The sequence below is a fragment of the Tachysurus vachellii genome, chromosome 11 (genome assembly GCF_030014155.1).
Source record: "Tachysurus vachellii isolate PV-2020 chromosome 11, HZAU_Pvac_v1, whole genome shotgun sequence".
NCBI classification, from domain to species: Eukaryota; Metazoa; Chordata; class Actinopteri; order Siluriformes; family Bagridae; genus Tachysurus; species Tachysurus vachellii.
In genome coordinates, this window is record NC_083470.1 from 11564788 (window position 1) to 11590270 (window position 25483).

The 25483-nt window shown below is 37.6% G+C and overlaps 1 protein-coding gene across 3 annotated transcripts; it reads right to left on the bottom strand.

Annotated features, from left to right (window-relative positions):
- Window positions 1-1414: 1414 nt before the first annotated feature.
- On the bottom strand, window positions 1415-24163 carry slc16a4 (solute carrier family 16 member 4). Of its 3 annotated transcripts, none has more exons than XM_060881719.1 (10): window positions 22863-24163; window positions 17059-17184; window positions 12523-12652; window positions 12225-12357; window positions 11786-11929; window positions 11418-11579; window positions 10655-11236; window positions 7942-8153; window positions 6699-6792; window positions 1415-4081 (listed from the first exon to the last, which is right to left on the bottom strand). In XM_060881719.1, exons 1-10 carry the CDS (start codon window positions 22949-22951, stop codon window positions 3876-3878), a joined length of 1878 nt encoding a protein of 625 aa, XP_060737702.1. In that variant the 5' UTR covers window positions 22952-24163; the 3' UTR covers window positions 1415-3875. The 3 variants fall into 3 exon arrangements, with proteins under 3 accessions (XP_060737702.1, XP_060737704.1, XP_060737703.1); XM_060881721.1 differs by lacking the exon at window positions 22863-24163 and adding an exon at window positions 17644-17758; XM_060881720.1 differs by lacking the exon at window positions 17059-17184.
- Between the last annotated feature and the right edge of the window lie 1320 nt (window positions 24164-25483).

Below are 25483 nucleotides of genomic sequence, written 5' to 3' on the forward strand. Positions count from 1 at the left end.
AAATACCAGCAGCTTCAGTAATTGTCATAGATGATTGGAATCTCAACGCATTTCAGTCAGTCAGTCAAAAGATATCCCCCTGTTGCTGTCAAGTTGTTGGAGAACATTAACACAACAGTCCATGAACAGTCCCTCAGCCAGCAGTATTCACTATTCAGTGAGCTGAATGTAGTGTTCAGGGGTTAGGGTCGTCCTGGAAGAAAACACTTCCATCAGGATAGAAAGTTTCATCATGAGATGTAGCTGATCATTTAGATTGACTCTGTATTGATTTGCAGGGACTCTGGCCTGCACACCTCAGTGGTTTTCTTGGTCTAAAACAACTGATTCAATCAACCAGCTGATTAACTACCCTGGGTGAATTGAAGTGGGTGTATTAGAGCTGGGAAAACATTTAAATGTGCAGGACATGGCCAAGGCTGGTATCAGGTGCTGGAAAGGAACAGACAGAACCAAACAATGCCAGCAAATTACCCCTCTCAGCAAGTATTCCTGTTGTCATCTATTCATGTATGTATGTATATAAATATACATACATACATGTATCTAATAAGTATTAGATTTGACATCTGCTTAGAATTTAGAACTGAATGAAATATACATGAAAGAGGAAGGATGATATGTTGTCATAGGGTAATGGACCGTCAGGATTGAATGTGATAACAGTTGTTATCATTGCACTTTAACAACGGGAGACTCAAGCTTTTAAAATGTGAACATTTTAGAATACAGTAAACAGAACCTGGGTATAAAGAAGTTTAGCACAAGTTTAAAATGGGCTTTGGTGATAGCTAGACAATCTGATAAATGTACATGGTCCAATAGTTCAAAGCGTAGTAAAAATCTACGGATTGTCACGATTTTTTTCTCCTACGTTATACACTGAATCTGTCTAGGCTGATGTGAGAAACTTGACCACAGCTGCAGTAATGGAGTGGTGAGCAGTTTGTCTACACTGTGGGTAATATTCTTCTCTCTTCTCTTTCAACACTTTCAGTGCTCTTATTTTTGCTAACAGTTCCAGTGGTTGTATTGGAACTTCAGTGCAGATCCAGCTCATCTATAAGTTCATAAAGAACCATGGGCTACCATTATTGCTTCCAGAAAAGTAAGTAATTAAGATTTATATGTGATGTGTTTTTAGTAGAAATTTTACTTGATTTGTTTTTGCTATTATTATTATTATTATTATTATTATTATTTTGTTTCAAGGTGTTCTGAATCTTGTTGATGCCATTTATAACTGCAAATATGTATCTTAATGACAATAAAAGCAATAAAATGACAAATAAATATTGGTTTGTGTTGTTACATTCATCCAATCTTTTATATATACTGTATATATATTTTTTATCATAAAAATCTCTTTATCAGAAGAGTGTTTTGTGAACACAGTTTATATGAAATTCAGACGCATTTTCCAATTGCTTTAATTTCAGTTATGAAAATCTTCACAGTTGTAAGAATTCCACCTTTTTTGTTTTTAAAACCACTTCCAGAATTTATACAGTACCACATATCCATATATAAAAGACAGACTTTATGTCCACACACAGTGAGTGGGCTACAATGAGCTAGCATGTTTCTTATGTTACCTTGTAGTTGATGTATTTTTAGACTGCAATCTGTGGCTCATAGCGACGCCTTGGCTCCCCATGAGAAAAAAACATCTTAAGGGATTAAATAAGCAGTGTTTCCCAATCAGACTGCAAACAGTCTAGACCCATATCAGGAAAATTTCAACAGGAGTGTATTCAATTTGTGCTCCTATAAACTCCATTTACCATCTCACCATTTTGTCACTTTTTGATTTTTGTGAATTATATTTATATATACACATATATATATATAACAAATAGAATAGAACAACTGTGCAGCACTCCATCATACTCACAACAGTATATAATTAGCACTGTACAGTAATTAATGCTACCTTTCAGCAGTAGTACAGTGTATGTACCACTAGAGGACTCTGTGACAAAAGAAACTGTGGCATCTAAGAAGCAACCACAAACAATTGGTAAGAAAAGGGTTTGATTTTAAAGATGAATGAACAAGAAACTGAAAGCCTAGACAAGCCTGAGAGTAAAATGCAAAAAATAAAAATAAAAATAAAATAATAATAAAAATAAATCTCTCTCTTGCATCTTTGGCTCATATCTCAATAGTTAGTACAGTTATGCAGTACACAAAAGGCAACTAATGGTGCTAAACAGAACACTACAGGAATTTAGATATAAATGACAGTATTCAAAAATGGCATGTCTAAAACAAGGCTGTAGCTGTAAGCACAATGCCCTACATTTTTTAGACGGAGCCCTTGAAGTATTTTCACTCCTGTCAGGTTTAAATCGGTTTAAAGCCGTTTTGTTTTGGAAATTCTTTTCATCTTAGTCAGTGGTTGCTGTAATTTGGGACCACCGGCTGGGGAAAAAATCCATGTCCAGGGTCCAGAGGCACAGTGACCTAAATCCACACTCAAGTATACTTTAAAACAATAATAATCAATTTAAGTAGTGTTTAAGTCTCATAAGTTGACTGGAACTTATAGCAGAGCATCAAAATAAACCAATATGAGTTGCTGTTTACAAAGAAAAACCTTGACCTCAATCCAGTAGACAAATTGCATAGATAATAATCAGCATTTTAAGGGTAATATTTAAATATAATGTTGATTGCTCCATTCGGTAACTGTTATGTTATGTTACAGTAAATGTTATTATAGAATGCTATGTTATTATAGCATGTATACATTATCTGTCTCATATATATTATTCTATATATTTGGGAGACATTAAATGAAAAGTTGCATGTTTTCTTAAATTGAAAGGTTGGTAATAAGATAAAAGTATATAATCTAATACAAGAAGTTACAGGTACATCTCAGTAAATTAGAATGTTGTGGAAAAGTTCATTTATTTCAGTAATTCAACTCAAATAGTGAAACTCGTGTATTATATAAATTCAGTACACAAAAGCTGAAGTAGTTTAAGTCTTTGGTACTTTAATATGTGATGATTTGGGCTCACATTGAACAAAAACCCACCAATTAATCTCAGAAAATTAGAATATGGTGACATGCCAATCAGCTAATCAACTCCAAACACCTTTTGGTTCACTAGGCTACACAATCATGGGAAAGACTGCTGATCTGACAGTTGTCCAGAAGACAATCATTAACACCCTTCACAATTTCATTTTCTACCAGGATTTGGCAACTGCCCACACTGCCAAAAGCACCAAAAGTTGGTTAAATGATCATGGTGTTGGTGTGCTTGGCTGGCCAGCAAGCTCACCAGACCTGAACCCCATAGAGAATCTATGCTGTATTGTCAAGAGTAAAATGAGAAACAAGATAAAACAAATGCAGATGAGCTGAAGGCCACTGTCAAAGAAACCTGGGCTTCCGTACCACCTCAGCAGTGCCACAGACTGATCACCTCCTTGCCGAATTGAGGCAGTAATTAAAGCAAAAGGAGAACCTAGAAAGTATTAAGTACATATACAGTAAATGAACATACTTTCCAGATGGCCAACAATTCACTAAAAATGTTTTTTTATTGGTCTCATTAAGTATTCTATTTTTTGTGATAGTTAATTGGTGGGATTTTGATAATGTGAACCAAATCATTTTCCATGGCATACTAATTTATTGAGATGCACCTGTATTTGCTTCACTGGAATTTAGAGACCACATCACATCTGTAAAACCATCCATGATGTGACTGAGTTGGTCATTCACTGTGAGTGCTACAAAAACCTCCTCATCTTAAAAGACTGGTGCCTTTGCATTCTAATACAAAGTTGAGTTCAAGTCCACTGTAGGAGGATGAAGTACTTTTTCATTTTTTGTTTGCCATGGCTATGCGGTGTAGCTATACCACCCCATTTCTTTGAGAGGCTGCACAGAAGCAGCAGCTGCTCCACACCAGTTCTTTATTGAGCAGCTCCTGCTGCTTTTTTCTGGCCTGCCAGTGCTGAGCGAGTGGCTCCAGGAAGAGAGAGACTGACGAGAGCAGGTAACACACACCAGCTAAGTAGAAGGAGCAGTCGTAGGTTAGGGTGTAGTCGTACAGGAAACCTGGGAGACACGAGTAAGGAGTCAAAGATTTGAAGTTCTTGATACATGGAAGACATGTTTGAGCAAGACTATATTTAGAAAGGTTCAATTTACTTCTCACTTACATTTTTCTTAAACCATAAAAAAGATATTTCATGGCAAAGAATAACTATATTTAATCAAATGAAATAACATTAAACCAAATTTTAAAAAATGTTTCTAAGAATTTCTTTCTGTTATGGTGCTTGTAATTCTATATGATGCACTAGCCAAGCTGAGGCAGCGCTCTCCCTAGCTGAGGCTCAGGTGTACATGGTTTGGTTTAGTGTGTCTGTACTGTAGGACTAAGGTCAGGGAGTACACTGCCTGTAGGAGAAAGCTGCTACCATTACTGAGTGAGAGGCCCAGTGTGGAAGGCTGCATACCGCACTAAACCACAGCCAATTTCACGGAGGCTTGGGATTTGGGGAAAAAAAAGAAAGCCACCTGTTTGGTGGTCCTTTAAGGCAGTGGTCCCCAACCCCCGGGCCGCGGACCGGTACCGGTCCGTGGGCCAAATAGTACCGGGCTGCCCAAGGAACATCAAATTATTTCCATTTTATTTACTGTGGTGTATTTCTCTCGGGTTTGTTAGCCGCACCAATACCGCGCATGCGCAAAATATCGTGACATCGGGCCGGGTTTAGGTGACGTCTGGAGCTGAGCGGCTGAGTTGCAAAGAAACAAGCTCAGGGTTATCATTGATTTAGCGTTGTAGTGAGTTAAAAAGGCATGTTTAAATACATTCATTCATTCATTCATCTTCTACCGCTTATCCGAACTACCTCGGGTCACGGGGAGCCTGTGCCTATCTCAGGCGTCATCGGGCATCAAGGCAGGATACACCCTGGACGGAGTGCCAACCCATCGCAGGGCACACACACACACACACACACACACACACTCAATCACACACTAGGGACAATTTTCCAGAGATGCCAATCAACCTACCATGCATGTCTTTGGACTGGGGGAGGAAACCGGAGTACCCGGAGGAAACCCCTGAGGCACTGGGAGAACATGCAAACTCCACACACACAAGGTGGAGGCGGGAATCGAACCCCGACCCTGGAGGTGTGAGGCGAACGTGCTAACCACTAAGCCACCGTGCCCCCTGTTTAAATACAATTAAATTAAAATTCTTAATTTTAATTTAATTGTATAGTCGCCACCCCCCACCCCCAGCGGGCCGCGGTAAAATTATCAAACATTGACCGGTCCGCGGCGAAAAAAAGGTTGGGGACCACAGGCACCGTAGTGTTCTTAATGAGTTGGAACATGGTGTTAGCTATACAATCTTCCTGTATGCAAAACACCGAACTGTTCTCAGGCACATACAATTAAGGTACTTAATTCACATTCGTATCGTTCCTGCAAGTAAAGGAAGTAAAAGGTGTTACAATTATTATTTTAAGTTTTGTATTGTAATTATTGTAATACAGGGGAATAGAAAAGAATGGATTTGGTTTGATTTTTAGTATTCAAGTAAATTAGTGGTTTTATTCAGTCCAAACCAAATGACACACTTGATATGACATTTTACTCAGGTTCTTTGTAGAAGGCAGTAGCACAGTAACCTATTGACAGCTTGCTAATTAAACTATGGTAGTAGCAGGGGGTGAGCAAATCTTAATATTTTTTAAACAGGTTTTTTTGAAATGGTTATGACGGTTTCAAAAAAACAGCTCGTCAAGATTTGCCTGTGCTCCTACGAATGGTACATAGCCTTATGACCAGCTGCTACACAGTGACTATTCACAGCACCTTTCTCTTACATACCGTACACAGCCTTCTCCCATTGAGATCCTACACTTCCCCCACCCAGAAAGAGTAAACATACCCCATATTGCAATAGGGCCTGCACCAGCCCCTCCTAAATAGGGGCCTGTCTAAGGGTGAGTGTGTACAATTTCTAAGAATTTTATCTGTGACCATAGCGGCATGTACCAAGCATGTTCCAGGCATGTTTCAAGCGGACATTATGGCAATACAACCAAACCATTTTCTCAACTTAATGCAGATTTCATTTCAGCTAAATTTCAAACACTTCATATTCACACACTGAACAGTAGTTCTCAAATTGAGATCTGTGATTTTTAAATATTTAATCCAAACCCCAATGACTTTATAATTATACATAATGCCAAATAACTTGAACTTGTGTTCCTTGTAAATGTACAATTAAGGATTAAGAAGCTCTATATGCCACCAATAAATAGCCAAAATATGTATTACTGCAAATATTTAAATAGTGATTCTAATATTTGAATAGCTGGATTAAATTAATCAAAATCATTCTGTACAGAGAATCAGAGACACAGGTCACTGGCTGCACAATGTTTGAGGACTACTTGTACTAAAAAAAAAGAAAAACATGCAACTGAGCAATTAGCGTGCTGCTAAATAAAGAAATGTGACATGATCTGCCTAGCGGTGGCAAAAGGAGATATATTTGTTCCCCCTTTAAGAGCAATGACACACTTACCAAAGTGTACCTCCCAATGCATTTTAGTACTGCCTGTCTGAACCACTCTTCATTCAGTGACAGCATATGTGGCATTATTTAATAATTTGCTTATGATTCTGGAAAAAAACCCACCTGCCAATGGAGGACCTGTTAGACAGCCAAGCCCCACAAAGAACATGGAAAACCCCATAGAGTTGTTCACTTTTTCAGACCCTACCAAGTCAACCTGGAAAAGAAACAATTGTGAGAGTTTATAAAGCAAATAGTTACTTAAATGTAAACAGAGTAATAGGCTAGACCTAGGCTAGAATTTTTTTTTTTTTTACACGTGACAAATTGAAGGAAAGCAACATAAAATATCTTACAAAGATGCTGAGCCACTTGTTAAAGCAGCTTTAATGTGCTAGACACAGAATTAAATGTCCAATAGGATAGCAAGATTTCATAAGGCAAGGTTCACAAACTTCACAAAGTTGGAACACTGCAATGTCAACACAACACCTTGTCATTGGTGTAGATCCTCCATACCTTTATAAACACTTTCTTTGGTCAGTTCTTTTTGTTCATTATTTCTAATAGTCTTGACAATAATAAAAAATCTTGACCACTTGTAAATTTAAATAGGTTGCAGTTGGTCCAAAATGCTGCAGCCAGAGATAACATCATCCAAACACCTATCAGAATTAACATGGACTTCCTGTTAAATTGCCTGATTAGCTACACAATTGCCTGATAGAGCAACACAAGACACAACATTATCAGTCTAACCGACTTGCACACCCACACACACACACACACACACACACACACACAGACACACACACACACACCTATTCCTTTAGCTCTGGCTTGCTCAGTTCTTTTTTAGTTTTTTTTTTTTTTAACTTTCTCAAACTCACAACATTTAGGCTTAAAGGTAAATTACGGAACTATTTGGCAAAGCTCTAAAACAGCGGCCACAGGTGTACATTATTATTGTATTTTTTATTTCCTTTCTTTGTTTTGTTCCTTTACATTTCTTTTTTAAATTATTAAACCCTTTTCAGTCCAAGATAACTAATGTTTCTAGCCATTGAACTTCATTTAATATCAAATAAACGATAAAGAATAACCCTAGTAGCCTATAATAATAATAATAATAATAATAATAATAATAATAATAATAATAATAATAATAATAATAATAATAATAATCATCTTCATCATCATCATCATCATCGTCATTACACTGAATCTAAATGAAGTAGATAAGTAATATGTAATATAGTAGAATGAAGCACAGTGATCCACTGTTCCTCTTTGGATAAAAGAAAAAAGCTGATAGTACATCCTAATGACAAAGCATATTGTCTCTGAGTGTTAGTTAAGTACTCACCAGGACCGGCAGGAGCAGAGCCATGTAACCTCCACAAAAGATAGCAAAGAACACGGCATAGATCATGAGCTGGATATAGGAGGTGGCGAGGGGAGAGAGCAGGTTGACGATCCCACACAGTATCAGATAGGCCTTGTGGTAGTGGTACTTATGGACCAGGTTCCTGTCTGTCACCCAGCCAGAGGCCAGCTGAGCCACAGTTTCTGTTATACCTGTGTGAGACAAGAACCCATTCATCCCACACTGCATCAGTAAAAATCACAGATGTGAAGCATTATAAGAAAAGACTCTCTGTAATGGAACTCTGTCAGTAATGTTGCTAAAAGCATTAATCGACAGAACCCAGTGAACAGTTACTCTCTGTTGTGGTGACTGGCTCCATTACTCTCCATTACTCTTATATTATACACCTAATTTTTTCACAGTCAAAAATCACACCGTGTATAATTATTCTTTTTTCGTCAGCTGATTTCAGAACACATAAATAGGGATATTTATCACCTATTTCTGGCAGTTTTCGAATTCATATTTCAGATGCTTTCATAAAAAGCAGTTTTCTGTATCATGGATCCTTAAGTGTTCATGAGAATAACATTGCATTAAAAATGCATTATTTTAGAAATGTATGCAATAGTTTTAACTTCAGAGCCACAACAGCATACTGTGACCCAAGTAATTAATAGGAGGCCGAGAATGTAGGAAACATGTCCTGAATACAGTATTGAATAGACAGTCCATAATGTCATTTGTTAAATGTAGGCCACTTTTAATGCAGTGCCAGTATCAGAGCACACACAGTGATGTGCTTCGCAGTGGTCAGACATGATGTAAAACAGCTGGACAATGTTTGTCCTCACATCACCAGAGGCTTTATCCTGGTGTGCCCCTACTTGAGCACAGAGACATTTCGGGATTTGCTTGTATGTTTAAGGCGCAGCAGGTCCAGTGAAACTCACAGCTGTCTTTATCATGTACCACACAATTACACTTCAATAGCAAGAAAATAAAATGGAGCTTTTAAATCCCTTTACCATTTGGCTATCCCACAATTAAAAGTCTAGTATATAAGAGGCTGAATTCAGCAGTCAGTTCAACAGCACAGGTGTTTGTGCTTTTATCATGTTACCCAAACAACCACTAAAAAAGAGGGAATGCAGTGTCCCCACTACATAAAAAAACAGACAATGAACTCATGTTGGGGGACGACGGACCAAATGCATGTCCAATTTCCCAGTCCTCTCATTAAGCGCACAAGCGTTTTTGGCTGCCCTCTTCTCCTGCTATTATGCTCCAGTGCTCCCCAGTACAATGTCAGCCACTTTAAAGGCGGTTGTGGATTTGGAAAGCCTCGCTGTTGCTTAGCGACTTCCCCAGCTCGGTCACACAGAGTGGACAACTATGAGGAGACACTTTTAGTGGCCTGAGTCGCCCTCAATCTCCCAGACTGTCCTACTTCGAAAAAAGCTCTGAATGAAGGACCTCTTTTCCTTGAAAAATGTCATCAATATGAGACTGACAACAACTACTTACTTTTAATTATTAAGAGAATCAATTAGATGCCTAGGTTACTTGGACAATCAAGACAATATCAGATCCTTTTATGTGTAGACCTTGAAGTCTGACCCAGGTCTCAAGACGTTGACTGATTTATTTATAACCATGCACAAACCACCAGTTTCAGAAATAGCAAAAACTGATACCTCAGGTTTTAGGCACTAAACCTGACAGCAATACGTTTGAGTGACAATTTAAAGGAAAATTCCATTGCTGAAATCATTGCTGCAAATAAATTCAGTTATTGTAACTGATCACTTTCTTCTATGATGAAACATTTCTATCCTGATGGGAGTCCAATGCACAGACATCTGACTCAATATCCCATTTTAACAGAACAGTTACAGACAAATTTGAGCAATGTGTTAAACACAATTCTCTACCACCGTCATCAAAATAACAACTGAGAGAATATATTTTAAAAGAACTGTGTTCCCTCAGAATGATTTTCAGAGATTGTAGAACCTGCGGCTCAATGTCTTACTAACACATTATTTTACACGTGGCATTTTCTTTCATTTCAGAATCAAAGTGCATTTAAGTCTAATTTATGTTTAGATTTATGTAAACATACACATTTAATGACTAATTTGTCCATACTAGAAAACATATACAGTATCTGGAAATTTGAAAGGAGGTATTTTTCTCTGATGTAGGCTGGGATACTTCTGAACCCAAAAGCTCTGGCCACTGGGATAAAGTTCATCTTTTATGTAAGATTCATTACATAACCCTGTAGATTCACAGTAGCCTACAAATCATTAATGTACAGACATTGAAATAGGCTTTGTGCATCTACCTTTAAACTATTCATTCAAATATGGTTCAGTGCAAAGCAAGTAACAACAAGCATGACAAACATCACACAAAATAATACTCAAAGATCAAATATAGCCCCCCTGATGACGTTCCACTGTAGCTGTCACAGTTTGTTTATGGTTTGTCATATGCCCAGATTGCTATAAATTAGAAATTACTAATTACTATTACTAGAAAATCTGGCAACTTACACTGAGCCAGCCTTAAAATCTGAAAATCTATTAAGTCTTCCTATTGACTTACTATAAAATTCATTCCTACAGCAGCAAATGATATACAGGTTACACGATTCTAAAATTATACAGATGCTGACAACTAGGATCGATTTCCTGATACTAACCTGCCACAGATATGATGAAAGATGCATCCATGGGGTCAATGCCCAAAGTCCTGGCTCTTGCTGATAGGTGGAAGTAGGGGATAAAGTAGGCTAATTGACTGAAAACCAGTGACCAAGTATATATGAAAAAAAAAGGATTTTTTAAGAGTGACAAGTCAAAGATTTTGGCTTTTTTGGTTGGAGTATTCTCCCGTACCATGGAATTCACCATCAGTTTGCCATTTGTCTCTTGACAAACCTTTACTGGACAACTGTCAAATTCATTGGCACCATTCTGGACCAGGTTTGTTAGTTCTAAAGCTTGCAGCTTACTCTGTCCATGAGATGTGTTCTCAATGATAAGTATATCCTTGTGTATGGAAGGATCTTCTGTTTTGGCAATGCCATTAGACATGGCTAGATTAAAATTTTCACTGTTGTCAAGAGGTCCCTTCTCCGTTTGGGTCAGAGAGGCAGGCAGATCTCTGCTGAGGCTGGGGTTAGATGGTAGAGGAAAGGAAGCAGGCTGCACTTGGATGGGCCGCAGCAGCATTGCAGAGGCCACCAGGTTCAACATCAGACCACCCAAAATCAACAGAGCTCCTACACAATCAGACAGATCAATTTCTTAGTAGTCTGATATAGACGTCTGTTCACTTAGTTCTTTCTCTTATATTTTGATTTAAAAAAAATTGTAACTCAATAGCTTCAAAGCACCTCAGAAAATTTTTGTATCTTCTGTAAAAGAAAATTCTTTACATATGATACTCTGTGTCATATTTACCCTGCCATGCATACTGATCCATAAGCAGCTGTGTGAAGGGTGCCAGCGCGAAGGTTAAACCCATGCCAGAGCGCCCAATGGAGTATGCCGTGGCTAACCTCTTACGGAAATAAGTTGCAGTCACAACAGATGAGGCTTGGTACAACAGTGCAAAGCCAAGACCTGAAGAATAAGTATTTAATTTTTGTAATTTTATAAAGCAAAATAAAAACAAGAAAAACAAAACATATTTTCGGTTTTATCATCAATTATCATCTAGGATTAATAGCATCTAGTTACATAATGTGTACCTATGTCTATGTACTCATTTACCAAACTTCAGTTGACATGAGCTTAATATAATAACATTAATAAGATCAAAGACTCACCCACCACCATCCCCATGCTGAGGTACAAGTAAAGGACACTGTTAGCAAAAATGCTGATGATAAATCCTGCAGTCACCAGTAAGGCTCCCAAGATAGAAGTGACTCTGTTCCCCAGCCTAGTGCAGGCTACAGAGGCCAAAGGACCTGGTGGTACAGGGACAACACTATTTGGAGGTATGCAAAGACCAGAGTAAAGAAATGAAGGAAAATGCAATTTACAGATCCAGGTTGCTAGCATCGTATTCATAGTTGGTAAGCGATTTCAGGGGTGCGACTTTACAGTTCCAACATCTACACAAGGAACTGTACCTTGTCATTCTTGCAAGGCTATGTAACCCTCATATTCGTCTGAGTTCCTGGATGCAGTGAGTGCTACAGAAATAGGTGGAACTGTTTGGCCGCGTGTAAGGGATGGTTGTTATAGGGACAGCAGGTCTACCTCCTGAGAGTCTGATGCTGGACATGATGGAGCCGATCCAGCTGATGCTCTCGGACGAGCCACCGAACTCGTCCTGCAGCACCACGAAGAAGATTCCAAAAGTCTTCAAGGTCCCCATCACCAGCACGTTCACCTGGTAGACAGCAAACAGCACAAATCAAAATGGCAAAATTACTGTGGTAAGAGATTATTAGAAATCACAATCTTAGAGATCATCGGTGATCAAATTCTAGACAAATTGACTGTTGTTGCAAAAGAAAAAGCGGTCTTGAGATAGGTACTGTTGTTAAAGACACACCAGAAAGCAGTGTAGAACGACCATCCAGCCCCAGCCCCCATCGGGTGGCTCCACGTAACGCATCGTCTCTTCTTTCTTGGCAGCTTTGATCTTCTTCTCATACTGCATGAGTTTGCTTGCTTTGCCCTCACTGAAAACACATTGATTCTCATTTAAAATCAACATCCACTGACAATCAATCACTGGACATTACATTTTATGCCTGTTATCCCCTGACCAAATCAGGTTAATGTCCCAACTCTCCACTGTTTAACATAACTGCTCTGAGGCTGCTGGGTTTGGTGCAGTTCTCATAAATCTTTAATCTTTGTCCTTCTCAGATTGCACTAGGTCACAGTGCATCTTAAGCACGTTATGTTTGGTAGCTAAAATCTGAAAAAATAAAAGAATGATTCTGCATACTATCTAAAAAAAAAACCTTCCTAACATGTGCAAACTGTGTATATTAAAACAAAACCTGCTTTGAAATGAGTGACAATGACAAGAGTGAAATTAATCTTTTACAAGAATAAGGTGATCTTGGTTCTCAGAATTGCCTCAAGGAGCAAATGTGTGTTCTTAGAATTTCCTTTTGTATTTAAATTTCTTTTCCATGTCAGTAAACACACAGCATTGCCATGACTTGGAATTAGGCATAATTATAAGATATAGCAATAATTTCTATTTTACTTAATCAGGTCATGCTGATATTCTTTTTCATATTATTAAATGGTGAAACACATTGTGTGAAACATCTCATTTTGGCTGAAAGACAAGACCTTGATCTTAATGGAATAATAAAATAAAAATAGTATTACAATAATGGAAGTGATTGGGCAAACAAAAACTACCTATGAGGTGAATTGCAACATTTCAGCAACACACAGTTCTTTAACTATGACTTATTTGTAATGATGTACTTTTAGGCATATATTTTCTAGGCATGACAGAAATGTTAAGTTTACAGTAAGCTGTTAGTAATTGTAATTGTGGGATTCTGTGAGATACTAGAAGAGGTTTTTACTCTCATGTGGATGGGAGCAGGTGGTCAAACATGAAGCTCATGGGACAAAAAGTGAGCATATTGGATGTGACACAATGCTCGCATAACAAACTTATACCTTATTCATTCATTCTGTCATTAGCTGTTTATCCGATTCAGGGTCTGTGTCTTTTAAAGTACACATGAAAAGTTAGTTGTGTGCAGGCAACACTACAGAAACAAGGAACACATAATATATACGGGGCTCTGAAGTGCCATATTAGATGCAGAAATACGCTGCAAAATAAAATGTTGGCTACTTAATGAAACACAATCATGTGAAGAGCGTTATTTTTTTTTTTTACCTTAAAGCAGGCAGCATTTGGTAGACGCAAGTTAAGGGCCTATTGTTTAGAAATTTAGGATAATTATAAATGTAAAGAATTCACTAAATCATTTCTTGTATCATTACTATCGCTGAAGTGCTCAACTCAATGTGCTTTATAACTAACATTTTTTTCTAGAAGCTGCTAAATCAATACTGCTTCACATTTCTCTGCTTGTGTGCTAATATACACTCCACTGAGCAGAAATGGCCATGTTGAGAGGCCTAGTCCAAATCTGTCAAAAACTACTTAGCGGATTAGAGAAATATGAATTGTGTTGTTAGCAAAAGTATTACTTTACATGTGAAACTCTGTGACTGCCACAGAGCATTTGTGTGCATACTGTATGTGTATGATGTCATTGTGTCTAGTTCAGTTCAGTGAAATGATACGTGACTTGAATTTGACTTGCAACTCAACTCAGGTTCACCTTTATTTCCCCAAAAAAGATTGGTTTATAAAACAAAAAGTGTGTGAGTTTTTTTTACTGACACAGGAGAATCAAATGGACTTCTGTTTTTAAGGTGAGAGAATGATGTTTTATGGACATTAGACTCCACAGAGATATGTATTGGACTGGACACAACCTCCTCACTGATTTAGTTTTTTTAAGTATTAAAATGGCGGTTGAAATTCTACATGGGGCCTATTTCAGTTATATATTATAGGCAGATGCATATAACTCTCTGCTCTCATATGGTGCTACAATTGTCAGTTAATTGTCAGTCAATTGGTTGTTTGAGCATTTGAAGACACCAAAAATAATTCAAGGTTTGCACAATTGAAAGCTATCAGATATATATATTAATTACTTTGCATTCATTTTAATATATATCTTAAACAGAATGCAAAGTAATTAATATGAAACAGATTTTCAGAATAAGTTACAAATGAAAAACATTCATCATTAATTGAAATATATATATATATATAAATAATAGTGTATATCATGTATATAGATATACATAGAATGTTTTACAGTAAAACTGGCCAATGATCAGACTTTTGTCACTGCTGTCAGGTACTTTTGTCTGGAGGCACATCATTCCAAGAGGCCTCTGTTTCTTAATTAAACAGGCCGTGTATGGGTGCACTCATAAAATATCAGAAAAACCAATGTCCAAAATTCAGATGCTAAGGGTGGTATCCATTCTGGAATGGGTCAGGTGGGGTTGGAAGCCTGCTCTTTATGTGTTTCATGACTAGCTGCTCAAAACACTTCGTGATGATAGGTGGGAATGTGATGGGCCTATCAGCACAATCTCTGGGCACCCAGCCAGGTATTCTGTCAGGTTCATCTGCTTTCCAGCCAGTTCTTCCAAGTCTGAGCTGTGGTTATAGGATGTCCTGTTCTGACATCGGGTCTGGTACTCACCTCTTTTATTTATTTATTTAATTTTTTTTATTAATTTATTGTTTGCACAAACACAAAAAAATTGAACAATATTGAACAATAAGAAAAAAAAATACAATCCATATGTTGTGCAGGGAGAGACTAAAAACCCGAAGGGCTTATTTAAAGTCTCCACCTAAACAACAACAACCAAACAACAACAACCTCTTTCAGCACCACTTAGGCACATTTCCCGTGTCCTGTGTGCTGGGATTAGCATATTAGTGGCTCTAGAGTGTTTCTTCCAAGGGCTATGAAATCAAAGTGGTGATGAGCTTTGGCAGCACTGATTTCAGCTTTATGTAGTCCCCAGAAACATGTGTTATTTTTGCAATCTGTACATTTCTGATATTGAAATGAAATTTGAGTTACAGGTGCCGATGGTGGTTTTTAAATAGGGGAAGCATACAAGCCTACTGTATTACTGAAAAATATATCTACTGTATGTGTTCTGCTGGTGTTTTATCTCAGGATGCCAGATCTGCTGGTCTGGCCTCATGTATAATTCTTAAAAAAAGACATCAAAAGTCTTATTAATGCTAAGTAAAAGCTTTACATAAGGGCAGGACCCAAAATTAGGAATTCAAAGTCAATTGAGAAATTTCCATGCAACATTTTAATAAAAATGACAGGGGATGACATGAAAGTTTTTATTCTGAGTAAACTATCATTTATTGATACATTTTTTGGTCTGCATGAATATAAAGCTGGAAGTTCACAATATAGGCCATTGCAACACAATACCAGACTAGTTCTGCTGTGACTAAAAACACTGTATATTCAGTAACCACTGGCTCAACAGACCAAAACAGTTTAAACAGTACATAAATTCTTAAAAAGAACGCAAAGTAATTAATCTGAAACAGATTTTAAAAATAAGTTACTAATGAAAAACACTCTCACTCACTCATTTTCTACCGCTTATCTGAACTACCTCGGGTCACGGGGAGCCTCAGGCTTCATCGGGCATCAAGGCAGGATACACCCTGGACGGGAGTGCCAACCCATCGCAGGGCACACACACTCTCATTCACTCACGCAATCACACACTACGGACAATTTTCCAGAGATGCCAATCAACCTACCATGCATGTCTTTGGACCGGGGGAGGAAACCGGAGTACCCGGAGGAAACCCCCGAGGCACGGGGAGAACATGCAAACTCCACACACACACAAGGTGGAGGCGGGAATCGAACCCCCAACCCTGGAGGTGTGAGGCAAATGTGCTAACCACTAAGCCACCGTGCCCCCTCTAAAGAAAAACATTCATCTTTAATTGAAAACATGCAGTTTAATAGCGAAAACTGAAATACTTTACAGGATTACAGTAAATAGAAGTAGAGGATGAAAACTACCTGTTCAAGCCTAATGTTGATATTAGACAACCAAACATCTACCACATTTAAATGTAATGTATTTTTGCACTTGGTTACAAAATTGCACTTTAAAATATACATACAGTACTTGCCTTTGTAAATGAATTTTCTTTCTGTGAAAATGATCTGGGTTTATATGATCCTGCAGACTCACAGAAGGAAAACTGAGACCATAGTTTACCCATTTGTGTAGGATTGAGCAAGATCTATATTGAAACAGATCCTATTAACAAACTATAAAAAGTCTCTGATCTCTCAAAGTGCTCTGTTAAATCAACAACGTGAACACACCATGCACAATCGATAATCGTACACTCAGTTACCGCTCTTTTTTTGCACTTGATGAGAAACTGAACTGAATGTTCTGTCTTTCAATTGACTTGTGATATAAGAGAGTGCAATAGTACTGGCAACTTTACCTGCTGTGTTCTTTCGGCAGCATATTATATGATTCGATGGGAATGAAATGAAGAAACTTTGCAGAGCCTATATTCTTAGTGTCATCCTCGAGACAGCAAGAAAGCCTTATTCTTGTACTGTGAGACCTAAAACAATAGAAAATTGTCAACTCTAGAATTAAAAAACAATCGTCAAAGAAAGAAAGAAAGAAAGAAAGAAAGAAGGAAAGAAAGAAAGAAAGAAAGAAAGAAAGAAAGAAAGAAAGAAAGAAAGAACATACAGTCCCTCAGTGTGCTCAGGCAATCTATAGGTTTTAGGTGAAATTTCAGACTTTGTGCATTTCAAATGAAATTCAGAGAAAAATCTTTACAGGGTTCATTTCTGTAGACACAAAGTGATTGTAACATATCTATGAGCAAAAATACTGATTTAATGATTTTTAGGTCTGTGTTCTGTCTGGGTGTTTTGGCTCATCTGTTTTCATCCCTCCTCGTAGACATACTATTTAAAACCAGGCAAGAAAGTACGGTCTTAGAAGTCAGTGATTAAAACAATTTTTTTCCTTCAGTGATGCCAAGGTGGAGCAGAACAAAATCTTGGCTTACCTACTTCTAGACCATCCACTTCCAGAACAATTCTGATTTTATTCTAATTCTAATTCTTTTTTTTTTTTTTATTTCATACAAATTTTAAAACTGGTATACCCTGAATTCCCTTTTACCCCCTTTGTTATTGTAGCACTACACAGCAGAGGTGTTTTCAAATATTGTAGCTTATATAGCTATACAGTGAGCCAAGCTAAAACAAGCCTGCACTAGCATGCAGATAATTTAGCAGTCATCTCAGTGCTGCAGTGAAATGCAGAGTGCATGTATATGCTGCGGTAAATCAAGGCTTTTCCTGAGGGAGGGAGGAAAGGAGGGAGGGAACAAGGAAGAAAGGAGGAAGGAGGTGGAGCAGGAGGCTGTACAACAGCATTGTGAGAGATGCCTTTTCTTATCACCTCACTGCACTGCAAGCCTGTGTGTACAGAAGCGTTTTATATGTGATTAAAATGTAATTTGTTTTCTGTCACCTCTGGGGAAAAAAATAGTCCACAGTCCATTTATAGCATTTAGCAGACGCCCTTATCCAGAGCGACTTACATTTTATCTCATTTTTATACAACTGAGCAATTGAGGGTTAAGAGCCTTGCTCAAGGGCCCAGCAGTGGCAGTTTGGTGGACGTAGGAATTGAACTCACAACCTTCCGATTAGTAGCCCAACACCTTAACCACTAGGCTACCACATCCCGTCCACTAGGCCATCCACTAACCACTAGGCTACCACATCCCATCCAGTCTACTTTACATTGTCTTTGCAAAATAATGATTATGAGTTTCCTGACTTTAGGAAATAGAAATTAAAACCTCACTCATTAAAAGATCCACATTTATCAGTAGTATTTTGTAGATTTGGACACTTACATAATATTTACCACCAAATCCGTAATGGGATAAAGGACAATTAAAATCTCAGTTTGACTTGAAAACTGGATGAATAAATATTTTTGACTGACATCCTCCTGTATAGGACTTCCTGTCTGCTAGGCTTATCTATAACAGTTTTACTTCACTTCAGAAATGTTTGCAATCCAGTGTATAATGTATATGTATAAATTAATCACTTTTTAATATTTTACATTTTAATATGCTGATAAAACATGTCTAATGATGAAACCACAGATTTGCTTGCATTTTGTAGTCCTAAACCCAATGTAGCAGCCTTGAAAAAATAAATGGCGGATCAATTTACTAGAGCCAGGATCAATTTACTAGAGCCAGGCTTTTGTTGATTTAACATGTCTTGTTTTAGTAGAAATTTAATCTCACAAACGTTACCCAAAATTTGCTACCCAAATGTTACCCAGCCATCCAATTTAAACTAGTGGTCATTATTCAAATAAGTTGCAAAATAAATAAAAAATACAGTCAAGACAGTGACAAGGTGAGAAATAACAATATATTGCTTCAGTTGGATTGGATTCATTGGCACTTTTTCATACCATCAGATAAAGCCGAAAACCGTGCCAACACAACAGCTCAAAAGGACTGAGATCCGGTGACTGCACTGGGCAATCATTACAGACAGAATTCCAGCCGACTGCTTCTTCCATAAATAGGCCTTGCATCTTTTGGATCAATGCTCTGGGTCATTTTCCTGTTGTAGGACAAAACTGGCTCCACAGGGTATGTCATGACCTTTAGTGATAACCTTTCTTGTTTAATATTCCTTTTACCATGTACAAATATGTTACTAGCACCAGAGCACTACCAGACCATCACTAGTCCTTCACCAAGCACCTCAAGAACTCCTTCAGCATCTTTCCATTTGTTCTGCACCTTACAAATGTTCTTCTTTGTGGTCCAAACACCTCACACTTCAACTGTCTATCTCAATTTATTTTTATAATTCCAATGCTATTTTCCCATTTTGATGTTTTCCACTTACTGGTCACTTAGAAGGCCCTGAGACTTTTTTTTTTACTTGTTAATCTTTGGTACTATTTATTAAAGCTGCTAGCTGAGAACCTGTGAGCAGTCTTGTTTCTCAAACTAGAGCCTCTACTAGAAACAAACTAGAGATGTATTTATCCTCCTGCACAGTTGTGCAAGAAGTCTTCCCACTTCTTTTTTAATTCTGTTTAGAGCCATTTTGCACTGTTCTTTCGAAAGGTACACACCTTACTACACACCTTTGTAAAATATCTTCTATTCCTGGGCAATTTCTCACATGGAATAGCTTTCTTCCATCGAGAACAAAAGCTCTTTCAGTTTGTCCATTGAGAGATCATAATGAACCTAGGTCATGATCTTGCTATATCCTTGCACAATGATCTGATCTCCTCTTCAGCCACAGCTCGCAACCTTGGAGTAACCATGGACAATCAACTGTCCTTTTCCTCTCATGTTGCTAATGTGACTCGGCCATTTTTGTCCACACAGGCTGCTCAGGTACTTGTTCAAATTCTTGTCATTTTAAGACTGGATTACTGCAACGCACTGCTGGCAGGTCTACCTATGAACGTAATTTGTCCTCTGCAAATGATCCAAAGTACAGCTGCCCGGCTTGTTGAGTCACTTGCTATTTTCAAACGGCGCTTGAAGACCTACTTATTCAGGAAATACTTCAACTAGCACTTAATTTTTTTGAATTTTTTTAGAATTCACTCCCTATTTTTTGAATTTATAAAAAAAAATTAAAAAAAGAACCTTTGAAACTTTTTCATTTTAACTTTGAACAATGATTTAAACTCATGGTATATTAAGTATGTAACCTAGTGAACTAGCATTAATGTATCCATTGATAGAGATTTAAGCACTTATGTACGTCGCTCTGGATAAGGGTGTCTGCCAAATGCTGTAAATGTAAATGCGGATGATCCAAATACTGAAGTAGCCCAAATGAAGGCAACCTGAGCAATTTAACAGAATGTAGAATTTTGTGTTGTCGTGTTTTTCATTTTGTTGCTCACTACCATTCCAGCAGGCGTTAGCAAATACATCAAACAGTGCTCACTAAGTCTCCACTAAGACAACTAATCGTTTGTGGTACAGCTTTTGTGAGTAAGAGGGTATTAGCCAGTTGTTGTGTAATGTGTCACTAAATATGATGGTGAATTTGAATGTGTTACATACGAAATCACGCTACCCTGATAAAGATGTATAACCTTTTAATATTCACTTCACACACTTCACATATTTCAGATGAGGTCATGAATCAGTACACTGTGTACATGTAACACGAATTGGTAAGGACAACTGCAAAATGGAATTACCTGTTATTCAAGATACATATTCTTATATAATCATCCAACATTTTATGGGTCAAAAACAGATGCTCTTTTTTAAATTTTTTAATTATAGCTTTTACTACATTGACGTTATAGATGTGAAGCTGCTGAATCTATTAATGTTTGCAGGTCTAATTTTTTTTAGAAACAAGTGTTGTTTAAATAATGTAATGGACTAGATGAATGTTGTGCAGATTTTACAGGATGGTTCTGTGGCTGTTCTGTAGATTTTTGAGGATCAGGTTATGTGGGTCTGAAATTGTCTCCATACTCTGTTTGGCTGTGAAGTGATCATAACGATGCCCTCCTGCCCCCAAAGGTTCCAGTGTGTTTAAAAATGAATGTGCTATACATGCACCGAAGAGCAAGGGGCCATGGGTTCTCCCCTATAAAGTAATCGATTTTTATCACTTTAGTTTGGAATGACCCTACAAAAAGGCAAGTCCCTGTTTGAAACTTTCTGGGTTCATCACTTCCTCACTCAAATCTGAATCCAGTTAGCTAGCAGATGGACAATCAACTAATCTGGTAGATTTTAAGGGGCAAACATCAACTGATTGGCTTTATAGGAAAAATTGAGACCAGGTATTATAGAATAAAGTGATAAAATGAAAAAGAGACTTATATATATATATATATATATTTTTTTACTTATCACCGATGGATGAATATCACCAATTACTCATCACCAATGGATGAATGTTGAGATTTGGATGAGTTTGTTTGGGTGCGTCTGTTTCATTTCAATGTTGCTTAATGCGTAGGAAGGGTTTTCTTTCTTGTAAAGGTTTTTTTTTCTTTTGGGTTATTATTATAGCTGGAAATATAATGCATGCTCACCACACAAAATGAAATCCACAGATGAAAAAGTTTAAGTTTAAGAAAATTAGCCCAAGGGAGAAAAATGGTTTAAAACCAGACCACCATTATTTTGATGAATACAATGCCTCGCCAAATGCCAGTGAAAATAACATGTTGCTAATTTGTTTAATCCTCACAACACAGCACAGAAAATAATAGTTTTTAAAGTAAAAAGAATAGAATGCAATTTTTAAATATGGCGCCATCTAGCGTTGAATAAAGACACTGGGGTTTTTATTTATTTATTTATAACCGACAATTAAAGGTGGGGTGTACGATGTTTGAGAAATGCTTCAGAAAGCTGAGTCGGGCCGACAAACAAAACAAACGTGTAGCCAATGAGCAGAAAGGGGCGTGTCTTGTCAATATGCAGCAGAGAGAGTGTTCACTGCGCATGTGTGACATTAGCAGAAAGCGATTGAAACATTGACATGGCGGATAATAACGGATAAAAACGGATAAAAACGAAAAGCGAAAAAAGGCTTACGATAAGGCAAGAAGCAGCAGGACCCGTGTTAATATAGGATCAGCTTTCCAGCGCTGGAGAGAACTGAACGTCTTCCGCGTGAGATGGAGCTAAACCTTTGAAAGCTTGTATCAAACTGCTGTATCAAAACTACTTTGGCCAGGTTTTTATACAGGGATATCAGCAGTCACAATCTGGTTATCTTTGCCTAGTATTTTTTTATATACTTGTTTTAACTAATTACAAGATACAATAATTTTTTCGGGTCTGTTTTGATCAAACCCTCGAGCCACTTTGTGTGTGTGTATACAATGAAGTTTAAATAAATAAATAAATAAATAAATAAATAAATAAATAAATAAATATATATATATATATAAACTTCATTGTATACACACATATATGTATGTGTGTGTGTGTGTGTGTGTGTATAAGAGAAGTGAAGCAAAGTATGTTTTCAGCATGACATTACTGTGGTATAAAGGGGTTATAACTCCCGTTAGTACTCCTGCACCGTCAGGCGCCTGGCTGTGAGAATCTGAATAAATTCCACTGCACTTTACTAATCAGCTTTGCTACACTTTAAACCCAGTTTACTGCATTTGGGACGCACATAAAGAGTTTAAAAACAGTTAATAAACAGTGAAGAAGTTGGAGCTTGTTACCTTGCTGTGTGAGACGACATGAAGGCTTGGTGCAGGCAGTCAGTGGTGAAGGATGGAGCTGTGGTGGTGATGTCTGGTCTCCTGAGCATCTACAGCCGCAGACACCTTCCACAGAGGGATTAATACACTGTGATACGACTTTAGGATATCATATCTGACCATGGCTGGTGTTTATGCCTTCTCTTTTCTTCCTGGAGTTTGTCTCAGGTTTCTAAGTTCCATGCGCTGAGCACTTCACCGATCCGACGCTCCCCTGCGCTGTGGCTCGCGTTGTGGCGCTGGAGCGCCGAACCACGTGGTGAGAATCACGTGACTGGAATCTTATCGGGACGGTTCGAGCAGAAATCTCGATACTGCAAGACCGGTTGTGGTTAAACAAGCGTGATCCTTTCAGAAAGCAGGTCTCCAAATGTTAAGCAATAGGCACAGGATATGGCAGAAGTTAAATTTTAGAGCAACCTTTCTCCTGGAACAAACCTGATCTTAAGTGAGATCAATTACTAAACTTAGCCTTAACACAAATCTAAAGCTTGAGCATTTACAAGAAAACTAACAAACAAACAAAACGTTTTTACTATGTTCATAGTGACGTGGTCACATATACATAGTAAAAACATTTTGTTTGTTTTTCTTGTAAATATATGTTTTATATGTAATGTAATAATGTAATATATATGTAAATATATGTTTGTTTTCTTGTGTGTGTGTGTGTACACACACACACACACACACACACACACACACACACAACTTATAGGCAACCTTATAGGCTGTCCCTATAGACTAATAAGCTTCAATCCTAGTAAAATAATCAAGGTGAAAATCCCAAACTTTTTAAAGCCAAAACCATTCATCCAATGTGAAGTTGTTAAGTTGCTGATTGATAGACAGCTACTGACGTTCCACATTAATTGATGGATAAGTCGTCTCTATAGACATTTGGGTGATCATAATCATCTGGTTTCAGCAAATTCACTGCCCTGCTGCATTCCAAAGTGTTAACTGGACTAGTTGAGCAATTAAATACAAAAGGCTTTCTAAACCCCTAAATAAGATGAAACCGTTACCATTTTTTATGTCTTTCAGCTACTGCCGCCAAGTGGGTAGCCCATGGCATTGCAACTAATATATAACTATATTATATATTAGGAATTGAACCCTGGAGGTGCGATACGAACGTGCTAACCACTAAGCCACCGTGCCCCCTATATACACCGTGTGTGTGTGTGTATGTGATGTATATATATATATGTATATATACACACACATAAAAGGGTTCACACACGTTCACCCACACACACGTTCGTCTCGCATCTCCATATGTATGTGTGTGTGTGTGTGTGTATATATATATATATATATATATATATATATATATATATATATATATATATATATATATATATATATATATATATACACATACATACATACATACATACATACATACACACACACACACACACACACACACATATGCATGTGCTCATGTGTGTGTTTACAGAGCACAAGCTGACACAAACTGGGCAGTTGACACAAAAGTTTTTTGATTTTGCATATTTTGGGGGCAGGGCTGTGGGACAACCGAAAGGCCAGTCGGTACACCAATTTGTTCAGAGTATCACCCTAAAGGAGCTGGCCGAGTTTGTTGTAGATAGTTCGAAAGCTTGCCGAGAAGTACCGGTACTCGGATCGCTTATAAAAGTCATAGCACACCTCTCCTCAATGAGCCGGTCAATTTGTCATCTCATTCATGGGTCTAAGGACAAAAGCTGCAGGACAAGTTATGCACAATAGTAGGAATGTTGCTTTGCAAGCACCATTAATAACATCAATCAATCTTTGGCAATAATTCAGATTACCATAGACGAAGAAAAGAAATGCATCTGATTTCAAAAACACCATATGACAGTAAAGTGTGCAAGTGGGAGCATCATAGTACAGGCTGCTTCTCTGCAAATGGTAGGCATTACACCTTAATGAAAGAAACACATTCATTGCTACTTAACATTATAATTCAAGAAGGCCTTCCAAGTTTCCTGCCTGGAACACAAATGAAAAATCATGTATTTGAAGATTGTGAGTCCCATCAAAGGGAGTCTTGTAACCTTAGGAAGTTTAACACTACTTGCCAACAGGATCGCACAAGTGTATCTATAATGTATTTGCTTTGCAACAAAGTTCTACTGGACATTTCTTGTTTCTGAATATATATCTCCCTCCATTTCATTTTGTAAACATTTCATATACAGATACAAAGACAAAATATATGAATGTAGGACTTACATAAATTAGGTTCTTTGAGACGATACCTGTAAAAACAAATTGAACATACAGTGATGTGAAAGTATTTAAACTGCAAGACAAATACTACTGTTCTTGCTATATCCTGAAGACGTTTCTGTTTGAGAATCACAAAATCAGAGCTTAACTGAATATCAGCTATCATTTCCTGATATTTACACCTAGATCCTTTAAACAACTTGGAGCATGGTACCCTTTGTTTGAACCCATGTATTTTTTTAAGTAAAGAAAAATAATGGAATGTGACTGACATGTTTTTTTCCTGGCTTGGGAGAGACTGTATTAACACTATTCTGCATTCACTGAAGTTCATACTC

Excerpts from the sequence above, each read along its gene's own strand:
- slc16a4 (XM_060881719.1), bottom strand. The coding sequence starts at position 22,951 with ATGCTCAGGAGACCAGACATCACCACCACAGCTCCATCCTTCACCACT. Across the intron at positions 12,358-12,522 it reads TCGTTCTACACTGCTTTCTG|GTGAACGTGCTGGTGATGGG; the intron begins GTGTGTCTTTAA and ends GCTGTCTACCAG. Across the intron at positions 11,930-12,224 it reads CAGCATCAGACTCTCAGGAG|GTCCTTTGGCCTCTGTAGCC; the intron begins GTAGACCTGCTG and ends CTGTACCACCAG.